This window comes from Dendronephthya gigantea, unplaced genomic scaffold, assembly GCF_004324835.1.
Source record: "Dendronephthya gigantea isolate DGI-Jeju-01 unplaced genomic scaffold, DenGig_1.0 000000F, whole genome shotgun sequence".
NCBI lineage: Eukaryota > Metazoa > Cnidaria > Anthozoa > Malacalcyonacea > Nephtheidae > Dendronephthya > Dendronephthya gigantea.
The window spans coordinates 3,706,190-3,728,919 of NW_021163010.1; the positions used below are offsets into that span (position 1 = coordinate 3,706,190).

Below are 22,730 nucleotides of genomic sequence, written 5' to 3' on the forward strand. Positions count from 1 at the left end.
GCAAATAACATGTCCAGTAATAGCTTAGAAACCAACTAATCATAACTATAGGGAATATATCTGAAGCGAAGAATTTGTGATGTTATGGGACCATTTATCAGGATTGTCTTAAGACATATGTCTTCAGTTACTCAGTATAGGATTTTTTAAGTTAGGAAATGACGAAGTTATTAATCGCATTATTCTTTATGAAATCAAAGTGTTGAATTGAACTAGAAATCTAAACGTGAACAGCTATAGAAAAGACAGAACATTTAATCCAATGAAAGCACTGCTGATAACAAAGGTAGGCGGACTGAATAAGTTTTATTTAACTAGATTACCCATGGGGTTGTAAATACTACCTAGTATGTATACGTATTATAATAATACAGCATGATATTTTGAAAATGAGACCGTCTCAATTTCACAGAACCTGACATAACACTGACAACAAGTTGCGTTGTAGACCTGTGTTTGTGATGTGTTGTGGGTGGATATTTTTCTCAAATAAGGCTTATTAAGGTTATATACAAGTGTAATTGAGCCGTAAGGTCAATTAACAGTGATAGCTGATTTAACGAAATTCACCATACAACGCTATTTAATAAATAGATTCTTAAACATACGCGTTTCAGGCATTATCGGCATGAACATTGACCCTATGTACGTATAGTCTTTATACGAATGCCTGAGATCGCATTGCATGTCGGAACGAGAACGAAAAGCGACCACAATGCTACATGGCCCGGCGCTTAACAATTGTCAGTGAAATGTGACATACGTCGGGTAGTTCAATTAACAAAAAAAGCAAGTAGGTATTCACAGAAATAATAATTGCTGGAGCGTATGGAATAGGATGCCTTGTGAATTGTCTTATTGTTCTTCAAAGCCCGAATCGCTCTATCCTTGGATTACATCCTGAACGATCCTATTACTGCAGGATTTTTTTTAAATGGGCTTTGGTAAACGAAGGAGCCAAGAACCAACCAGGATTAGACCTAACGGCTTTTTAATAACCGGTCCTGAGTGTTCTGTGTTTCCTGTTGCTGAGATTTTAATTAATCCGACAGTAGAGTGAAAATGAAATAGAAACGAATGCCAGTGTTAAAAGTTAAAATGAATCGAGAGGAGACAGCCATACACTACAGAACAGTACACATCTTTTAAATGCACGTGGTGAGATGATTTGTATAACATCTATTTAGCTACAACGTTGTATTCTATCAGGTTTTTTCAAAAACCTTTTGTCAACATGATCTAGTACTTGAAGAAAGTATTGATGCAATACTATATTCGTGGACGGAATATCCCACAATTCTGTAAAACGTGTACAATGTAAAACAAACATTTCTTGTTTTTTAGAACAATTTAGATAACGGGTTAAAACAACTGCCTAGTGCTGTATAAACTGGTTGTGATCGATCACAACCGGTCGTTGTATACATCATACTGAATACTGTCACTCATTATATATTCAAATCCGTCATGCAATTTTAAAGGTGGAATTTCCATTGCCATATATGCTCTACATCGATGCAATTTGTCTTATTCATGTTATTTGCAGCTGTTTAATCTCACCTGGTAGGATTATTCAAAACTGATTTTAAAAAATTTAGTTGTAAAATGAATGATCATTATAATATGCAATTTAGCAGTATATTACCAATTATTACCTATAAGTAAGAATAGGGACTGCTTCATTCTAACTCCTTTTCTTATATTCTCGTTCCTTGCATGAATTCTTTCTTAATAGAGGATATATAACATTTTTTTATTCAGGGCTGCACGTACCTGTATACGATTAAATATAGCAAATATTTTGTTAGTGCAAGCCAAGCATGACGTATAATAGGCTAGTAGGACACGTTTATGTTGCAAATTTTCTGTAATGATCAAATTATTTCTACTAAGTGAGGATACGCAGTCTGTGGACACTTCACATCACGCATATACTGCAAAACATCGGCAGTTGAATCATGCAGTTTCGTTTTATCGTGTTTTCTATTCGTGATCTGCAAGTCAAAAGTGAAAAAGCGTCCTTGAACCCCTCATCCCAGCCTCCTTGTCTACGTTTTAAAGAGTTTTGCTATACACGATTATATTTCACTTTATTATTGTCTGTTTTATACCTTATAGTTATATACATAGTTATAAACTTCCAAAATATTTCTTTCCGCGTAAATTTAAATTCATGCAGTAACATGATTGATGTTAATGTATACATGTAGTGACTGATGCTGATGTAAACTATTTTATATAAACGTATCAGTTCAGCTGTTTCACTTCAGCTGAAATGTTCACCTGTTCGAGGTTTATCGTAAGTCATATGTAATGTAGGTGAGTACGAAATTTGTATAAATACATGTACATATAAGGAAGAAACATACTGTACGAGGAGGCGAAGCATGTAGTACCAAAGTAGATCAAAACGAAATCTTTACTCAGCACACTTTTATCACAGTTGTTTTGTGATTTGTTGTGGGTTTATTGCATGCATGTTAACGCTTAGCCTTAGTGTAGATGTTATCATCGTATATGGCTATATTGTCCTGTATATATGTATATAGACGTATGCGTGGATATACAGTAGCCGTGGTGTGTTTGATTTCAGAACCATAAGCTGCATGAGTGACTTATAGTAACATTGGATACTCATCCGGAAAATGTAAGGCATTATATGTATATACGTCTATGCATTCATGTGGTATGACAGGCGTGACGTGTGATAAATGGGAAGGTTCTAAAATATCATTTGGCCGGCAAGTCTTTTTCTATGCACCGTTTAATAGTATTATAGACTATATTGTTTGGATATAAATTGACAATTGAAGGGACTAATCAGGAGCTGGTCTGCTATGCAAGTACAGCATCCATTCGCAAATGCATGTTACCATTGCACTGCATGAGTAGTTAATGGCTATATATATTACCGACGTGTATTTCTGAGTTTTGAAGAGATGGGGCTGTGCACTGCATAGTTATTCTTAGAACGTACTTTTGAAGAAATTTAACAGAAGTATCAAACTGTATTTCAGTTCTGCCCCTATATATGGTTGTTTTTTAATAGAAAATTAAAAACTATAAATTAGTGTATCATCTTTCAAAATGAATGTAGCCTGATAAGTTAATGATTTTTTGCAGCATCTCGATATCGTTTTAGTTTTTCTTATCGTAATTGCATGACGCTTATAATGTAATGGCAAATGCATTTCATCCATGTTGTGATATCGCTCCAATCTTGCGGTAACTGAAGAATAACAATAAATTAGTAAATATCAGCACTAATGTTTGCAATCATTCGTGGGTGGCTTGCCCCACACACGTGGATAGAAAGTGGCCGTCTATACATGTTTTCTCGAATATCTAGCCACATTGCAACTGAATAACGTGTGCGCGTTGTCCAGTAACTGGTTTTCGAGCAGCTTATAAAGGTGTACATGCACGTGCACGTGCACATTCTTATCGGCTATCAACATACCCAATATCACGATAAGGCGATGCATGGAAACTATTTGTTATGCATTTCTATATCTGCCACAAATTTTTTTCTTTTGAAGAGACAATTTCTTTTCGTGCTTTATGTTGTGAAAACATTGTGTTTTTTAGTGCAGCTGTGTCACGTCCAGCCCTAAAAAATACCAATGGCTTATCTATAGTTATCATTGATCTAGTCTGATTGTGCTTGCCCAGACATAATATTATATAGAAGGTGACATCGCCATGTCCAAAGTCACGATTTGTACTCAGCGAGACGTAGTCCTTATCCTGCTGATATTATTTTATTCCATTTCTTCTCAGTGGAAGCATTTCTAGAATGGAGAATAACACCACTGATGCCATCATCGTAAATCCCGCATTGTCACAACATCCACCTCCAAATCAAACAGCAGCGCAGTTCTCAAAAGAAAAGACATGGTTAGCTACATCGGTAATATTGATCGCCATGATAATAGCCATCGTAGTCGGCAATGTCCTGGTTTTGGTAACAACCTGGCTTGATAAACGTCTTCATCAACCAAATAAGTATTTTGTCGCCTGTCTTGCTGTTGCTGATCTACTTGTTGGTGTCTTCAGTGTTCCTATCAGATTACATCTCCACCTTAACGAAACAACTCTTGCCCCAATTTACCTTTGTCGTTTCTGGACATGGATGGATATTAGCTGCGAAGTCGCATCGATTGCTACCTTAACGATTATTAGCATTGATCGTTACTTTAAAATTAGTCATCCGTTCGAATACAGATCGCGAATGTCGACCTCGAGATCCGTATTTATCATTTCTACGATTTGGCTCATATCGGGGGTCCACGCCACTTTGGGACTATTTCCATACGGCGACAGTCATGGCGTGGTTGCATTGGTTGGAAGAGGATGTATTATTGATAATAAAATCTACTTGACCGTCACCAGTGCCATATTCTTCTTCATACCTTTGTTGATCATGCTCGTCATGTATTGCCTTGTCTTCACTGTTGCGCATGCGCAGCAAAAACGGAACCGAAAGGGAAAATTGGGCAGAACGATGTCTTCGCGAAGGAGGAAATCCGTAAACAAGGAATTTTATCAAGAACTGAAAACCGTTCGAATGCTTCTTCTTGTTGTTGGGGCGTTCACGATTTGCTGGATGCCTTTTTTTGTTCTATTTTTTCTTGTCACTTACAGCCCAGAATATTTGCCTACCAGCAGATATTTCCAACAGATTCTAGGCACCATTTGTATTGTCATTTTACCATCGCTCAACAGCCTTTGCAATCCGGTGATATACGCCTGTTTCGATCGAGAATATAGCAGCGCTTTCAAAAGATTGTTCAAAATGGTGTTGAGTTGTAAAATGTCCTCCGGAAGAGAGAGATATAGTTCAGCGACTCAAAGTTTGAGCCCTAATACTCGTTCAAATGTGGAAACTCAAATTATTTTTACACCAGCAGCTGGTTGCTCAATGCTCGATTAGGGCCGACCGTTGCAGCAAGTTAGATTTAAATTACTGTTCTTCTTTATGTATGTATATAGAAAATATAGCTTTCATTGAACAGTAAACAGGGTCCTTAAAAAGTCACGATCACTTTAGTCAGCAGACGTGCGTGTTATTGTCGCCCACACAGAATTTTTTGACGGGCAAGTAGGTTCAATTGGAAAACACCTGCAGTTGGTCAGTTTCATAAACCTTACATCTTCCTGCAAAATTTGGTGAGGAAAATTCATCCCGGGAAAAACTTGTTACATTTTGTGGAACAATTTGATTTGAAGACTCGCATTGATCGTTGGTCAACCAACAGCTTGTGCATAGAACTGGCCACATGCAGGCCCGAAAAAATGACGAGTTTACGAGCAAAATGACATATGCTATAAAACAATGTAGAATTCTTTATGATTGGATAATATATGAAAACTGTGTGATATGCCAAAACGAATATACCAAATAGGAATTGACTGTTATTTTATGTCAGGATACATGGCGAGCGTTAAGTTACATGGACTACGCGAGGCGCAAATATACTATGCCATATATTTAGGACTGGCATTATTGTAATTTACTAGGAGGCATAGAAAACCAGTGTTATATATGAATGATAAATCGAAATTAAATCTGAATGCATAGGGTATGAATGCAGGCGGGGGAGAAGGTCTGCGGCTCCCCCCAGAAACATTTGAATCTTGAAAAGTGTTTTTGCTAAGATTAATGATATGTTATAAAATTTGTAATCTTGAATCGGATAATTTTTGCTTAAATCACTCGGCCTGTACGCCAATACCTGCATGTATACTATATGAATTTTTATCGTAGTTTAGTTGAGTTCTAGCTTTCTAATATCGCAGACGTTTAAGGTTCACTAAAAAAGACTTGATTAGTTCAGTGATTCACTTGATTGCCGTTTGCGGTGCAGAACAGCAAGTGCCGGGGGAAAAGAGACATTAATGATCCGATCAAATGCATGCAACTACAAACCGAATTTCCACCAACAAAAATCTAAACTATTGTGAGTATTGTCTAAGATGTGGCTCCTGTATAGCTATGCTGCCTATGGCTATATGCGCCAGCTGATATTAGCCAGCAATTGGGTCAAACGTAAGCATGTAACAAATATGATTCAAATAAATAATACTTTATTTACTCGTATTTACGAACGACAGCCAGCACAGGAAACTCACACAAAAATTAAAAGCTTAGAATAACCAGACAAAAACGATTTACAGACTATTCATTCCAGTCATTCATGCAGTAGCTGGTCACTTACCGCTGTGTTAGCAAATAAGGGCTGACAATAATTGACCAGTAAAACATGTTTATGCAAGTTAAAAGAAGCTGGTAACCAGGGTAACGTAACTGCAGGTCAAAATTATGCAATTACTTACACAATACTTTTTCTAAACGATAACATTAAAAATTTACCGAAATGGCGTCCCGCAGAGAAAAGAGCCTTTAAAACTTTTAACAGCACAGCAGGCAGAAAGGCGTGTTCATATATAGCTATTTGGTAACTTCAAATTGCAAAAACGTTTATCATATATAAACTCATACAGTCTGTGTTGCAAGGGTCAACTTGCTTTTTATGCTGGTATAAATATATGTGTTGCATGTGGTGAAACTGAATTGCTACAATTCTTCGAAGCAAAAATATCTGGTCAGCGAGCGCGTTATAGTTTGTATTACCTGAAGTGAAAGATATTAATTAGAGAGGCGATTAATTAAAAGGAATAGTAAGTATATGCCAATACAGATTTTGATAAACGAATTAAACTACTAAAACTACGGTGGGTCACATCAGTACAATTCAGGCACATTCAAAATTTTATGTTATTTTAGTTACATGTCACTAATTTAGTAATTAGGACACGTTAACGCAACAGCGCCAGATAAACATTCAACTGATGGTTACATTTATAAGCCGATCCGAACGAGATAATTTTTTTTACTATTTCAAACTGTATCATGCAAACCCTCTGGGGAAAAGCTTTCCTGAATGAATGACAATAACTTGCCCGGTCGGCTATTGTATAGACCAGCTGTCTAGGGTATGCAGGTAAACACATATACGCTAAACTCATCCGCAGAATTGTCGGCAGAAACATAGGCAGAGCTTCATTTCCTGCGGAAAAACCGGTACAGTTGCATTTTCCAAAAGAACTAGCGTCGGTTTCGTCTTGAATTGCATGCATGCTTCTCAGGGCTGGTGTAGCACTTAAAAACTAAAGCCCTTGAAAATTGGTGAAATGCATGGGGCAATCAATTTTATAGTGACACTTGAGACGTTCTTGGCCGGCCTAATCAAAATTAAAAGAGTGCTTAAAAGGGGCTTGGAAACCACGAGAAATATACTCACGCTAATTTTGAGAAGTATTCATTTCAGACTACAGGCTGATTATTTTAAGTGGCATTAACATGCACCGAAAAGTGCTTAGAAATTTGAAATTCAGTCCTTAGAAAATTCTTTATTTTGCTTAGCGAAACACTTCGCGAACCCTGTTTCTGTTCTTCCTTCGTTCTCCTAACCTTACATTAATTAGTTGCTTGAACAAATGAGGATGATAAATTTGAAATCCATTTATATTTATGACATGTATATTGTTTCATCACAGTGCACGAATCTCTGTCTATTAGTGAAGCACAGGGAAAGCTAACTTTGACATAATCAATTGTCGTCTCAATAGAGGTCAGCAACCGTGATCATCTTAATCTTGAATCGCTATACTAAAATCTTATATGTTCTATATGTTTCGACGCATGCATGCACGCGCGCAGTTTATTTGAGTGGGTATCGCCAAAAAAAAGGGTGGACATGATGAGCTTTTGAAAAAAATTGTATTATAGGCTAAAACTATTGACCCTCTCTTTTGTAGTCGTGGTCGTCTTTGCGATGTTTCTTTAATTAATCATATGTTTTCCTCCTGCGAAAACATTGTTGCGGAACAACATTCAATTCATTCAATTGCCTCTCGGGAAGTTAGAATGTTTCCAATCAAATTCAACAACATGTCATTTATAGCTAGCCATGTTTCTGGCAAAGCGTTACTCATTTTGCATTGTTTTTCCTGTACATCCCCCCTCGATGTTTTGTAGACTATCTTAAAACACAGCGAAGCAATAGCAGGTGTTTCCGCAAGGCTGTTTTTTATCTGCTCATCATCACGAAACTGTATGTAAATAAAACGGTTGTTGGCGTAACGCTGGTTATTTCATATGTGATCATGACGCGTGTCACGTTGGTCATATTCGGCAAATTTTCTCCCGGTAAAGAGGGCTCAGTTTTCCAGCGGCTTTCGCATGAAAAATTAGAAGCTTTTCGTTTTACGCCTTGCTCTCAATTTTGTGTAAGTTGTCCGCTGACAATATGAGCCTGCACGAGTGGGAGAAACTTAGCTAAGTTGGACCTGCGTGTGTGTTAAACAGGGTGGGACGAATATCGCTTGCATGGTTTTAAGAGAAACGGCCGGCCTGAGGAACTTTGAGAACCCGGATTCACTGCATAGACTTTAGACTTATAACAAACTCGGGATCTTAAGGGAGTTGGCGAGGTAAATCGAGAAAACTAGGTTTTACTGAATAAACATATAAAAGATTTTATACTATAAAGAAACTTGTTTGTGATTTGAGATATTTAACGAAATTGGGCGTTGCTCGTTGAAATAACACATTTTATATAACCTCTTAATTAACTTATTAAGCTGCCATGCATATACATACGGAGGCCAGTTGTATAAAAGACTTTTAACTGTACTGATTAAGGACAGAATTGGTCAATCGGAGTTGTGTATTTCTGAGATTGAGTTAACTAGGAGTTAACTATGCAAAATGTAGATACGTTCCAATATAACCAGGGAGCAGTGTGGCAGCGTCTTCAAACAACTTGGAAGTCATATTACTCTGGGTGAATCAGCTTAAATGAAAGAGAGTCTTTCATTTATGCCGGAGGGATGAAGAGTGCCAAGTCTGTGGATGAGTCACATTTCTTGTCGTTTACGGCTATCGTTAGTACCGGGAATGGGGCAGAGAGCTCTAATTCTCATGTCCGCGTGACACAATGACTACCAGAGGTAAAGTGTCTCGCAACAGGCTTGGTGTTATCTTTGTTGTTGACCGATATATCTGTGAAACTGGAAGATCTTTAAGTTTAAGGTTTGGTGAACACAGTAGATCGGTCAACAACCACGATAACTGGTACCAAGCCTGTTGCCGGACACCCTCCGTCCCATTTTCGGTACTAACAATAGCCGTAAACGACAAGAAATGCGACTCATCCACAGTCTTGCATGGCACTCTTTATCCCTCTCTTTCATTAAAGCTCATTCACCCAGAGTAATATGACTTCCATTTCTTTGTATACATCAAAACTGTTTGTAATATATTCTCGTTGCTGATCAGGCTTCCCTTATTGCGGGCTATTCTTAACCCACAATCAATCAATCATGCAGGCGTCTATTTGGCAACGTAATGATTCCATGCAATTTGTTTTGATTTTTTGGTTTTCTATTGGCCCATTTTTATCACGTTTTTTGCCCCCATACAAAACATGTATTCTCCCCTATTTATTTTCATACTAACTCTCGACTCTCCTGACGAAGGCCCTCAGGTCGAAACGTCGAGAAGTATTTTGTCTATTTTTGGCAGTTGTTATACCACATTTGATGCTAAGTTATTATGCAAAATGTAGTTAAGAGTTTTTTACAATCGGCCCCTGTATTTTACCTACAGTAAATATTAGCTTATCTCAAGCCGAGCCTCTAGCATCTTCCCTTACTACTTTCTAGTTTTAAGTTGAAAGAGAGAATGCACATGTTCGTAGAATACTTCGGTCAGTGTTCATGAATCTGTACGCAGAACAATTTTCGGTGACCATCTCGAAAATTAAAACCACGTCCAACAGATTTGCCTTAGATGAAACACCCTTCTTTTCCAACCCACCTCTTCCGAGCCAATAGTCCAAGGTTATGTGGCAAGCCAATAACGCCTATTTCCTCGGGACGTCACACGTTTTGACAAATTATGTTATTATAATATGATCATATCACGCGGCCAATGCATTTTTATTGAGCCGTGATAAATATATTTCCTGACTCCTGAGTGGCAGACGTTTCCTTACGAATTAGAGCAGTACAGGAACAAATTTCCAGGTTTGTATGTGATAGCAAATGCACTAGGCTGCTTTATTTGACTGTAGAACTGAAATGTATTAATTTCGTTATGCGCTGCAAGCGGTTCAATTTGTGCCACTAACAAAAAGTTCCAAGTAGTGATGCTATATATATAGCTATATAATATGCATAATACAAAACACCCTTCTTATATACAGTTGATGTATGTGTTTTGCATGTATGATATATATGACTGATCCATGCACAGATGAACCTACTGCATGACGGCTATTATATCCTCGGCTAGCTCTTCAGTTTCCTATAGATACAAGCAGTCAGTCCATTTATATGCACATGCATGCAGCTGCTTCGCTCCATAAAATCCCTAGCTCAAAACCACGACGATATAGCCTATATTCCATACCCTTTGGCAAGAGAACTCCGAACGTTTAATATAGAGTAAATGCACTTTAGTCTAGAATTGAGGTAAGGTTATCAGGGACAGGGGACGGACGAATTCATCCGCGGCCTATACCGCTGAATAGCCTTTTAGACTGCATGATATAGGCTTATATGCTATCCGCTGCACACAATGAAAACGGACAAAAAAAAAGGCCAAAAGTGTCTGCATGTCGGAGCTAAACTAAAGAGATATTAAGAAATACTTGTATTCCATATATCAAATCATGATTTATTGTTTATGCACTTGTATATAAAATGCCTATCCGTTTATATGATCTCATGTAAACCATAATATATAAACACCGTATAAAAACACGTCGTCTTATCATGCATGATTATTACAATTAACTCACAGCAGTGACCTACGGGCAAAGGCTTAAAATTAATGTCTGCATGCAGGCATACATTAGGCACATGCATTTAAGCTTATAAATAGGCTTTTTTCTAAGCAGACAAAATATATATAATGTGTTATGTTTATTACGAGGTTATTAATATTTGACTGTCGCAGCACATCTCGGCGTCGTTTACAATATTTAATTTTCTTTACTAAAAATAATAACTGATTTATCAACACTAAAAACCAGATGCTCGTTGACGTTGGCGATGCAGCAAATAAAAGTCGTAATTTATGTTTGATATTTACGCATGCCATGGTCTTTTCATCGCATGCAGTTATATATAGCTACATACAGTAATAGATATACATTGCAGTAAATATAAAGGAAGGTTTCATTTGCGTGATTTTAAAGATCTATCTCAAAAGTCGTGTTTCCTATTTTCAAAATACATGCATTCAGAACAATCGATTCGATAAACAGTTGGGATGCCTCGTTATGTATTACATAAACTAGCTCATTGAGGACTTGAAAATGATGTTCGGGCAGTGCCCATTTCATGCAGTTATATATTTTTTTTAATTTGGAACTAGTTTTTCTCTTCGTTTTGTATGTAATATAAGTAAAAGCCGCGGTACCCAAACCAATTCGATTTTAATCGATTGTGGAAAAATAGAGTTACTAAAAACGGTATATACTATAGTATATACACACGATATATGTAATTAGAAGGACTTGTACAATTATATTTATATATAGATTCTGGAAAATGATAACTTTTATGAGCTAAGCATTTACAAAAAAAATTCGTTTGCATGATCATATTGAAAGCAAATATTCAAGACAAAGACTGCAGTATATTGTTCAAATACATTTGCTTGCGTTCAGTATAACGTTTCCGATATTAGACAAACAAAGCCTGATGAATAAAATATTATACTGAAACATTATGCATGATTTCATTAATATCTATTCGACTATTGTTAAACGAATTGAGTCTTATACACGTCGGCAAGTTAAACACATCTCATGTCAAACTGTCGGAAATATTAAACAATCGTCGATATTAAACAATCTGAAATCGCCGGTCAATAGTCCACTCTGTCTCTGAAACATTTTTAGTAACGCGGTAACGCCTTTTGACTTATCAATCAAATGAAGTTGTTGTTGCATGTGTTTACGTGTGGCTCGTAGCCGTAGGTGAACGCTGGCGCTGCCTTTAAATCGTATAACTGCTCTGGAATTTGGTAAGTCAAAATCTCTCAAAGTGCATGTGCAGACGCACTATATACCAAAGTCAATTCAAACCTTTCAAAATGTTTTCACTTGAAATTTTCGTGTCATAATCTGTTTTTGTGGTTTTAAAAGTCTTAAAACAGGTGAATGAACAGACCACATTATATCGAATCAGACCGACAGTTGAACATTTTTTTAAAATTAAAAGAAAAAAATTTCCTTTCCTAAAATATCCTTTATATTTTACTCTTAGTCATGAATCACGAATCGTCTTTTATATCTTAGTAATGAAGAACACTATCAAAATTTTCGTGGATTTTCTCTCTATATATTTACCTGGCATTGCATGCACGTGAAAATTATATTACATGCAGAGGCCGATTTTCAGAGACAGCAATTTCACTGTATATGTTGCATGCATGCATGGACTCGGCTGAATGGCAAATTAATGTGACTAAAAGTTATAATTTTGTATATAGGTACAATTTACTCGTAGGGTTTTAAATATTTTATTACATTCAAGTTTTTGCAGACGGTATTCTGATCTCAACTGACAACTGTGACTATATTAATATGCGAAAGACAATAAAAATCATAATATCACATATTTACAGCATGGGAAGCATAAATTGAATGGGGGCTGACCAATGGAAATGTGGGGGCTGAGCTTTTTTATTTTACTTAAGTAAATAGCTACCCCATGCAGCTATACACAGTTATACACAAATTTTAATTAAGCCCGTTTCAGACGTCGACTTCTTCAAGTGCCGAAACTAATGTTAAAACGTTTTTGTTTAAGTTTATTTGCATTTGATTCAGCATGAAAAGCTCGACGTGGCCAAAAGACGATCCTCCTTCATTCAGCGCTTTGTTTTTCAGGTCTGTCACGGTCGCATTGCCATTATATAGCAAATTTTTTTAAAAGCCGCTTGTGCATGTATATAATCAGTGCGAAAACAGCCAATAAAGATATGCAGACACTTTATAATACTTATATATTGCAGTTCAAAATTGTTGTTATTAAATAGCAGTTGATATCCTATGGTGCAGCTGGATGCAACCGCTCATGCATGTCAGTGCTTTCGGCCAGGTATTCTGTGGGGAAAATTTTTTCTACCAGTTCTACATATAAATATGTAGGGGAAAGGTTGTATCTATAGGTGCAACTGAACGTACTGTGCTTTGACTGTTGTATATCGTGTTCTTTAGTTAAAGAAAAAACTAAATGTGTTTCCTTTCTTTCAACCAGGACAATGAACGGGTCTACAGTTCTTACTGAAGTTTGGTTAAAAACATCCACAAGCACTGTATCTTCGCAACAGCAAACTGTATTTCCGAAAGGTCCAATTTGGATTGCCACAACAGTATTATTGGTCATTATTTTGATTGCAACCGTCCTGGGAAATACACTTGTGTTGGCAACAACTTGGCTGGACAAACGTCTCCATCAGCCAAATAAATATTTCATTGCCTCTCTTGCTGTTGCTGACCTCTTTGTCGGCGTTCTTAGCGCTCCTATTCGCCTGCACATGCAACTTTTCCAGGCGAAACTGCATCCAATCGGGCTTTGTCGGGTTTGGACTTGGTTTGATTGCTTCTGTGAAATGGCTTCCATTTTAACATTAATGGTGATAAGCGCAGATCGCTATTCTAAAATCAGCCAGCCATTCAAATACAGAATTCGAATGAATACGTCAAAATCTGTAATTGTGATTGCAAATATTTGGTTTATCTCGACAGTATCGGCTACATTTAGTTTGTCTTCGTTTGGTGAAAGTGCCGGCATAATGTCGGTGGCTGGTCGTGGATGTGTTAACGACAACAAAATGTACTATACCATCATTTCCATCCTTTTTTTCTTCGTTCCATCGGTGATTATAATCCTCATGTATGCCCTTATCTTTTACATTGCACACCGAAGGCAGAATATGAACAGACGAGGGGAATTAGGACAGTCATTTGCGGGTACGAAGAATGATAAAAAGAATAAAGAGCTCCGGCAAGAGTTGAAGACGATTCGTATGTTGGCTTTGGTCGTGTGCACTTTCATCGTCTGCTGGGCTCCAAGTTTCGTTCTATTATTGATAAATTTTTACAAGCCCGAATACCTCATCCCGTTAACTTTGCATGAGCAACAGATAATCGGCAGTTTGTTCATTACCATTCTTCCGTATTTCAATAGTATGTGCAATCCATTGATCTATGCCTGTTTTGATCGCGAGTATAGCAACGCTTTTAAACATCTTCTTCAAAGATACAACTTGTGCAGACGTCTTACCAGGCAAAACACAGAAACAAGTCTAAGCTCTGCCACTCGCAGAACGTACATTAGAGAAAGTACCCGCGGTACTCGAAACTCGTCTTCTTCTCGGCTGATGATTGAACTAGCGAAGAATGCACCAGACAGTCCGTCTTGATAATCGTTTCATGTATCATTACAATCAGTCCCAGGATCAAACTCAGTGGCGTAGCGCACGGTAGGTAGGAATAAGAGGAAAACTAATGGTCTCCGGCTCCAAAGACTAGTGCACCCCCATTGGTATAGTAAAGGACAGATAAAGAAACATAATTTTAATTAATATGAGTAAACAATGACTGCAAACAAACAGGTTCCACAGAATACCAAATTTGTACCTAAAGGCCCCATATTCGTCCGTTACGCCACTGGCTTGACTTTCAGTTTGTCAGGATTCAGGATCACCCCTGTGGTTGCCATGGCTTCATTTAGTGGGTTCCTACTTCCTAGGTTCTTAGGAGAAGGCAACGGAGAGATATCTTTAATTCAAAGATGACCAATTGTGATGTAGATATTAAAAGGCAATCTTTTTATAATTATAGTTGATAAGTTACTGCACTAGGTTAATATTCCAGAATCCAGAGAGTCGCAACCAGGAGGTCACTTCTGCTTCAGACGACACATGATTTTGCCTGAAGACACGAGTTAAATGTAACTTAACTTTATTAAAAATAATTGAATCTATAGGCTATGGTGATTAATTAAGAAATCAAAATTGTATTCAAGTATATGTATATATAGTATACTAGCAGTAATCACAGATTATATGTGATTAAAAAGGTTACCCGCAAAATGAGTAATTTAACAACAGTGATGGCTCATATGCTTTAATTAACAACAAAATGTCAAAATAGAGTGAGCACATGATCTCCAGTTACTATGACGACACATCGGAACGAGGCAAATCAGTGACATCGCAAATCTCGTTGAACGCAAAAAGAGAAAAATGATTTTCCTTTTGCTGCATTTCAATACATATATACATATTATATTCCATATTATAACAATACATTCCACGGCTCCCACTTCAACAGGGATTTGGGTGCAAAAATCATCCTCTGATTCCTGCAAGTGGTTCATTCAGCGTGAGAGGGATTAGGGCTGCTTCCCACTATCAGGGGCGTAGGAACCATATTTAAGTAGGGGGGGCCATTAACGTCTAGGGCACTTGCCTGATGAAAAGGGCATTTAACATTGCCACGTATTATTGTTGAAAAAAGTTGAATTATATTATAATTTGTTGCGTTGGCATAGACGTTTCCACAAAGAAAAAGGGCACTTTACCTTAGCAAAAGGGCACTTTTTCTATTATTTTTGAAAGTTGGGGGGGCCTTGTCCCCCCCGGTTCCTACGCCCCTGCACACTATCGCGTTTTTTGCACGTACATACGTATTGCAGAAAAAACATCCCAAATCTTCAGTGGAAAGCAGCCTTAAGAGAAAGTTTGCCGTGTTCATTGAGAAACCGTAAATATTTTACATACTGGCTGTTTCCTTTATCATCCGCTAGAGTGGCAGCGGGGATATAGCCTCCCCCAGTAAATGTGGGTAAAGTAAAAAACGTCGAATAGAACATTGAATAAGAATTTCACTTTGTGTTTGTTCACTATATGCGTTACACCAGGAGTATAGACTATATGGACAACATTTGTATTTCTGGTTTGCATTGTTAACAATTTTTTAGCCATTTTTGTCAGCGGACAACACGACAATGTTCCGCCGCCGCCCTGTAATCATCTCCAAATTTTACGGCCATCTTCAATAAAATGATTTCGCTTCGCAATTTAAAAATTTTAAATGTTCAGTGTATGATAAAAAATATTACATTTTCAAGCTCTCGACTTGCGCTGAACTATATTTTTGGTATAGTACATTTTTGACCAGTGTACTGTAACTCTACAAGTGCCTCCAGAACGACGGAGTGTCGAGATTACTTCCAGACTATAGCAAGAAATTAGGCGGCGCTGTGGGTGATATCATGCAAAAGCGGCTTGGAAAGAAAGAAGAACAGAAAGAAAAATTTTCAACAGAAGGAAAAACATTGAAGTTAGATCCATGAAATATTTTAATAGAGACAATTTTCTTAATGACTCATGTGAACAACAACATTGGATAAACATTAACCTTTTAAGAGACCCTAGACCCTATAATGAATTAATGAAATGTGAGAAGCATGGAAAACTTTGTTAATGGAAACAATGGATATCCTAGATAGGCATGCACCACTTAGAATGAGGCGAATCAGTAGCAAGAGAAAGCCTTGGGCTACAAACGTATTAAGACAGTTGATTTTTAAACGCGATTATTTTTAAGGCACAAATAAGAAACAAATAATTTGTTAATTACCTAACTATTATACACATTCAATTCCTTTGAAGAAATGTACATAAATGTATAAATTATTGATGAGATATTTGAGAGATGTTAGAGAACCCCAACGCACCTGATTATGATAGTGCGTTCACCCTGCTTTCGCATTGTCCTGGCGTCCCGGTGTTGGCCACAAATGGAAAATGAGCAGTTATTTCACGAAGTATTTTTGGTATTGAATCCTCGCTATTTTCTGTAATATAGCTCTTTAGCAGGATTCGTCTGTTCGAAGACGTGAAGTTCTTCCGGTCTCCGAATAAACACGGAGATGCACGCGACTTGCTGTCATTGTTTGTAAGGATTTCGACCGAGGCTGTTTTCCCATCATTCTTAACAGTATATTCTTTATTGCCATATTGAACGACTTATCGAAATAAGCATAAATTATGGGATTTAAAAAACTGTTTGTGTACGGCAAAATATTAAAACAAACGACTGATAAAATTTGAAATCCTTTATCATTTAGAGACAATAAGTCCTTATTGTATTGGCTTATAAGAAAAAGAATAAAGAAAGGTCCCCAGCACACGATGAAAGCAAATACAACTAAGCTGAAGATTGCGACTGTTCGGTGGTTTGAATTAGCGACGCTCTTTCCGCTAACATTAATCCTTGGTATAGCAGGTGATTCCATACTTTGTTCCCGGTTGTGGGTTGATCTTGATCTGTGAAATCGTTTCACAATGCGAAACATCATCGCACACATAATAATTAGGATAATGACTGGGATAAAGAATCCTATAAATGCAGCTAAGATGTAGAACACCTTGTTGTCATTGGCACAGTTCCCGATGACAGTTATATGCACCCCTTTCGTGCCTTGGTAAGGTACCAGACCAAGAAATGCGACCACAGACGCATACAACCATAGAAACGTGATTATGATTTTACATCTTTTAGTCGACATCATGATCTTGTATTTAAATGGTTTTCCAACTTTGAAGTAACGATCAATGCTGATTATTGTCAACGTTGTGATGGATGCAAGTTCTGTAAAGATATCAACCCAAATCCAAAAACGACACACGTGAATACTCAGTGGAACATTGGGTCTCATGTACAGATGAAGACGAATGGTAACACTAAATACCGCTACCATGAAATCGGAAATTGCTAGACAGGCAACGAAGTACTTGTTAGCATTATGTAGGCTCTTATCCAAGTATACTGCTAGCAAAACAATGGAATTCATAGTTACAGCAGCCACAATGGTAAAGAAGTACGAAAACAATATACAACTTCTGATGATGTCTAAATATGAATCGTTTTGGCCCGTGGCATTTGTACCGTTACTGGAATTCAGCGATGACATCTTCACAAGCCTGTCGTTATATTGACCTGTTCGTATTTTGTAAACAATCCAGGCAGTTATATGACTCAAACTCTTACCGTATGCTTTTTATGGTATAGTTTTACTGATTGATTTTGTCTGTCAATGTCGCGTCCTGCGGGAATCTCGACAGCGATAAGTCCTTTCTTTTATGCAAATAAGTTATCTGCGGCCTGGTAGGTGAAAATTATATTGGGGTCACGGTGTGATCCAATTTCCTTTGGATAAAGATCTTTGATCGAGTTATCCACTACTTCACTCGGCCTTCTCCAGGTAACAACACCTTTGTGGTCGGCGCAAACGTTAATAATATACACTGTAAATTAAAAAAGGGCCGAAGTCAATGTTTAATAGATATATCATGGCATGTTTCCCACGTTTATGTAACTATCAATCAAACATACGTTAGAAGAAATTATATGCATATTGACATTTGAAAGATTAAAGATATATGCTAGCGAGAATATAAAGTCCTTCCATTAGCACATCGAAATATATTGGTGTTGAATATATGGAAGTTATTTCACAAGCAAGATAATATCATTGCATGCATTTGTATGTATACATGCATGCACGTGTAAGAATACGGATGGCTAAAAATATTTTGTTATAACTGATGATATCCGTGGACATGATTTAACCACAGTGACGTTCTCTTTTTTCTCGAGGTAGATTTAATTGTATTGCTGCATTTCTGATCTCTTTCTGATTCCAGCATGGATATAGCCTTAACACCGCTGAAAATATTAATATTGCACTTATATAACATAAATGACCTTTGCCGACTGTCAGTGGCGTAGGAAGCATCCAGAGATTGGGGGGCACAGCTTCCGGGGGCACTTTTGGTTAATATAAAGGACAGCTAAAAATATGTATCGGGCGGTTCTATTGCAAAGCTGCAAGGACACCACTAGTGTTATTTATATTCATGCTCTGCCAAAAGATTTGGACATGCACGTGTAAGTGGGCATACGTAGTAAACAAAAAGGGGAGCTTCGATTTTAAAATAGTATTTACAGCTACATTCTCTAAAAAGGCATTTTCGTCACAAAATGGGCACTTATGGTCCCTTGGAAAATTTTGGGGGGGGAGTGACTGCTGTGATTTCAAATTTAAAAGACGTATATTGTGTTTTCATGTCAATATGTGCGCTTGGCTTCCCATCACCAGGAGCTGGTGCATAGTATAGCTTTTGGGACTAAATGCATATTATACGAAACGAGAATATTAGTTATTAATAGCGAATAATTACCGCATCAGCTGATTAAACTTTTTAACCCAGATTTCCTTCATGTCGACTCGTTAATATTGTTCTCCGACTAAGTTTGGATAGTACGTTTGTCTCGCATATTAATACAGCTGAATTCTCGATAACAAATTAAAAAAGCAAGTTTTACGAGGATTTCTAAAATTGCATCAAATAAATTGAAAATATATCAGTGCTGGCATTAATGAGATACACGACAAGAATGATATCAACATCTAAAGAATAAAAAGTTAATGATTTTAAGCATTGAGTATGGCCGAGAATCAGACAAGAGCCTCGATCAGTTATCAACCATCTCTTTATTGCAGTCAATTACAAAATTGAATGGACTACTTTGTAGTAGTTTTCTGAAATCAAAATAATAAGACGATATGAAAGTGCTCATTACATCCCAGGTAGCACTTTTCACGGGAGTATTATGTAGTACTTATTGCTGGCATGATACAAATACTCTTCCGTGAGGACACTTAATTAAAAATTAATAAAAGCAAATGATTACATCTGTTTTTGTAAGCCAACAACAAACAGCCTTCGTCTTTTCATGCAACATTAAAATATAACATTTGTGATTTGTTCCAAGTAATAACGTTAATGAATATTAAATTCTTATCAGTTGAGACAATCAGTTATCCCTGCAACGGATCTCACAGCATCAACAGTGAAAGGAGATGAAATCGGCAGACTACTACTAATGAAACGTGTTTTCAGTTAAAGAGCAAACAAGGAAGATAGTCTAATTACGGCAATATGTTTGCTTGATCAATATTTTTTTAGGTATAAAATCTAATTAGCAAACGTTTTTCATTACATTAAATTTAGATGGGGATGCAATTTCGTTAGGGAAACCATGTTTACGGCTGTCCAAAGAATGCGTTTTGCGCATGTGCACGCTTCAGATGATATTTTCAGAAAACACGCAACTTCTGAACTTCACATGCAGGACACAAGGCCACAAGCGAACTGACATACACTTAGATGACCGTCAGAGACGAAGCCGGGGTATAAGACATAATAAAGTATAAATCATTACACTTCAAAATCGCAATCGCATTTGCAGACAGTGGTGCCTATAAACTACTTTTATTTTGTACTTGAGTAAAAGTAGAAGTAATTAGCTTTAAAACGACTTGAGTAGAAGTAAAAAGTACCGGAGAAAAAATACACTTCAGTAAAAATTACAATGCCTGAAGTCGAAGTAAAAGTACGTTGGCTACAGGGTGAATAAAAAACCTAATAACAAAATATCTAATACCTCTGAGAGTTAATAACGTTGCATTTTGAAACGTGGCTAGTGGCATATTTGAATAAAAAACTTATTCGCTTAAAGGCGTGTTTGTGTGGTCAGCGGACTACATATCAACTTCTGAGGATCGATGTATAGTTGACTAGTTTGTGTGATTGCGTACTCTATAATAATCTCCTGTCAAAACGGGTGAGATTCACTGGAAAAATGTTTAAAAAAACTGGTAAAGTAACGAAATACTTTGCAACTGTAATAGAAAATAGCGAAGCAAAATGTTACATTAAAAAATTACTTTGTTTCAAGTAAAAGTATTTTCTCACAAATATACTTCGTTACATGCCCATTACTCGAAAATAAAGTAAATTTACTTCGTTATTTGCCACCTTTATTTGCAGATTTGTATTTAAAGATATTCTTTGAAAATCCATAACCAATATCGTTTTGACGTTTTTCTGTGGTATTTTAAATTCAAAATTAAGCTGTGTATAGCAATTCATTTTTCCTGCCCAACTTACTTTGAAACATTACACTTGGGAGTTGGGAGACAGATAGGATAGCTAAGCTCAAGTGCTGAGACCCTGATATGAAAAATATCTTATACTTGCCTAGTGTTCGCGTAACTCCTAAACACCCTGCAATCTTTAATGAAAGAAATGTGCATTATTGTAGCAATAGCTCCAATCGTCAGGACGTATAGTGACGTAGGTTATGCGGTAATTAAAGGAACTGAGTCTTTGTTATCTGTTCTAAGCGCTTGAGGTTTTCGACTGTGACAGCATGCATGTGGTTAGGTCGGACAACAAGATTACAAAAATGCAAAATCTTAGCAAATGAGAAAATTTTTGCCCCATATACGTACATGAATACGGTATCACCGTATCAGTTCCCATATCATCTTTCAGAGAGACGAAATCACGGATATTTAAGACAAGGATTTTTAAGGCTCATTTACGAAACTGATGATGAAAAAGGTCAAATGTGTATGCATGAAATCATATACTTTTTTTTGGATCAAATCTCTTGCTATTAACTCAGGGTTTGCAATATTAAAGAACTGTAAAAAGGGAACTCACAGCTCAGAGTGAACTTCAGCTCAGTCCCTGTTTGCTCCATCTTTACTGAGCTCTGTATGGTGCAGCATAACCATATGTCGAAGTTAACTAATTAATTGACATGTAAGAGCTTACTGAATAAAGGCATTTTATTTCTTTGAATCACTAGCTAAATAGAATTACATAAATGTTCTGTAAATAAAAACGCAAACACTCATAAAATAACAGTATTATTGAAGATGGGGAATGAAAAAATAATCACTGAATAGGAAACAACATTTTCTTCATACATTAATTCCTGATATCAATTGACGTACATTAAATGATATGAGGGTATCGATAGGAACTACAGCTGCTCAATAACATAGGCGGTAGGCCAGGTGAATGATGCGCTGAAAAGGCCTTATGAATCCCTATTTGAACGTGTTGTCATTCTATTTGCGCCCAGATGAGCTAACTGAAGCATAGACTAAAGAGAATAGAAATTTGTCGATTTCTTCATTGTATTTAGTGAAGATATACATCATTGAGACAAGTTGACCAAATGAAAGCCTTAGAAGCCACGTAACGCCCGTATACTTATGAACTTCTATATATTTCAGTGATATATATTTGATTTGAGATTGCTTTGACTGATGCATTATTATATTGGCCATTGTCGCGTATATTATATTCCATTGTCACTCGTATTATATTTCATATTGAGGTGTTTTTATTCAATAACAAGATATTTAAAACGTGACAATTTTCATCGATAAACTACGATACATGATAGATCGAAAACATAAAAATTCTCGCTCATGCCACAACTTCTCATTCAAATTTTTCATGAAAAATCATCAGTTATTTTCAGCTGTCAACATACATCCTTACTACTTTTGTTAAAACACGGTCTGCCGTCTGCCGGTTTTATTGCTCGCCAACAGTCGGCGATCTATATTATTGTCTGTGTCCACTGAATAAATAAAATCATTTGTGCATGTGTATAGATCTTTATTGGTCTTTTATATTGACATATATAGCCTTTGATCATAAAGCTTGGTTCTCATTTACAGCCCAATCATCGGCGATGGCGCTGCAGGAT

At 36.9% G+C, this 22,730-nt stretch overlaps 3 protein-coding genes across 3 annotated transcripts; 2 read left to right on the forward strand and 1 right to left on the reverse strand.

The window, feature by feature from the left end:
• The first annotated feature begins 961 nt into the window (after window positions 1–961).
• Window positions 962–5,576, forward strand: LOC114536711 (dopamine receptor 2-like). The gene is made up of 2 exons (XM_028558093.1): window positions 962–1,158; window positions 3,781–5,576. Exon 2 carries the CDS (start codon window positions 3,797–3,799, stop codon window positions 4,931–4,933), a length of 1,137 nt encoding a protein of 378 aa, XP_028413894.1. The 5' UTR covers window positions 962–1,158; window positions 3,781–3,796; the 3' UTR covers window positions 4,934–5,576.
• Window positions 5,577–5,976: 400 nt separating this feature from the next.
• On the forward strand, window positions 5,977–15,068 carry LOC114519556 (5-hydroxytryptamine receptor 1D-like). The gene is made up of 3 exons (XM_028539708.1): window positions 5,977–6,049; window positions 8,042–8,212; window positions 13,299–15,068. Exons 1-3 carry the CDS (start codon window positions 5,977–5,979, stop codon window positions 14,504–14,506), a joined length of 1,452 nt encoding a protein of 483 aa, XP_028395509.1. The 3' UTR covers window positions 14,507–15,068.
• A 1,495-nt stretch (window positions 15,069–16,563) lies between these two features.
• LOC114519566 (beta-2 adrenergic receptor-like) lies at window positions 16,564–18,066 on the reverse strand. Its single transcript, XM_028539720.1, has one exon. The coding sequence runs from the start codon at window positions 18,064–18,066 to the stop codon at window positions 16,963–16,965; it is 1,104 nt and encodes a 367-aa protein (XP_028395521.1). The 3' UTR covers window positions 16,564–16,962.
• Between the last annotated feature and the right edge of the window lie 4,664 nt (window positions 18,067–22,730).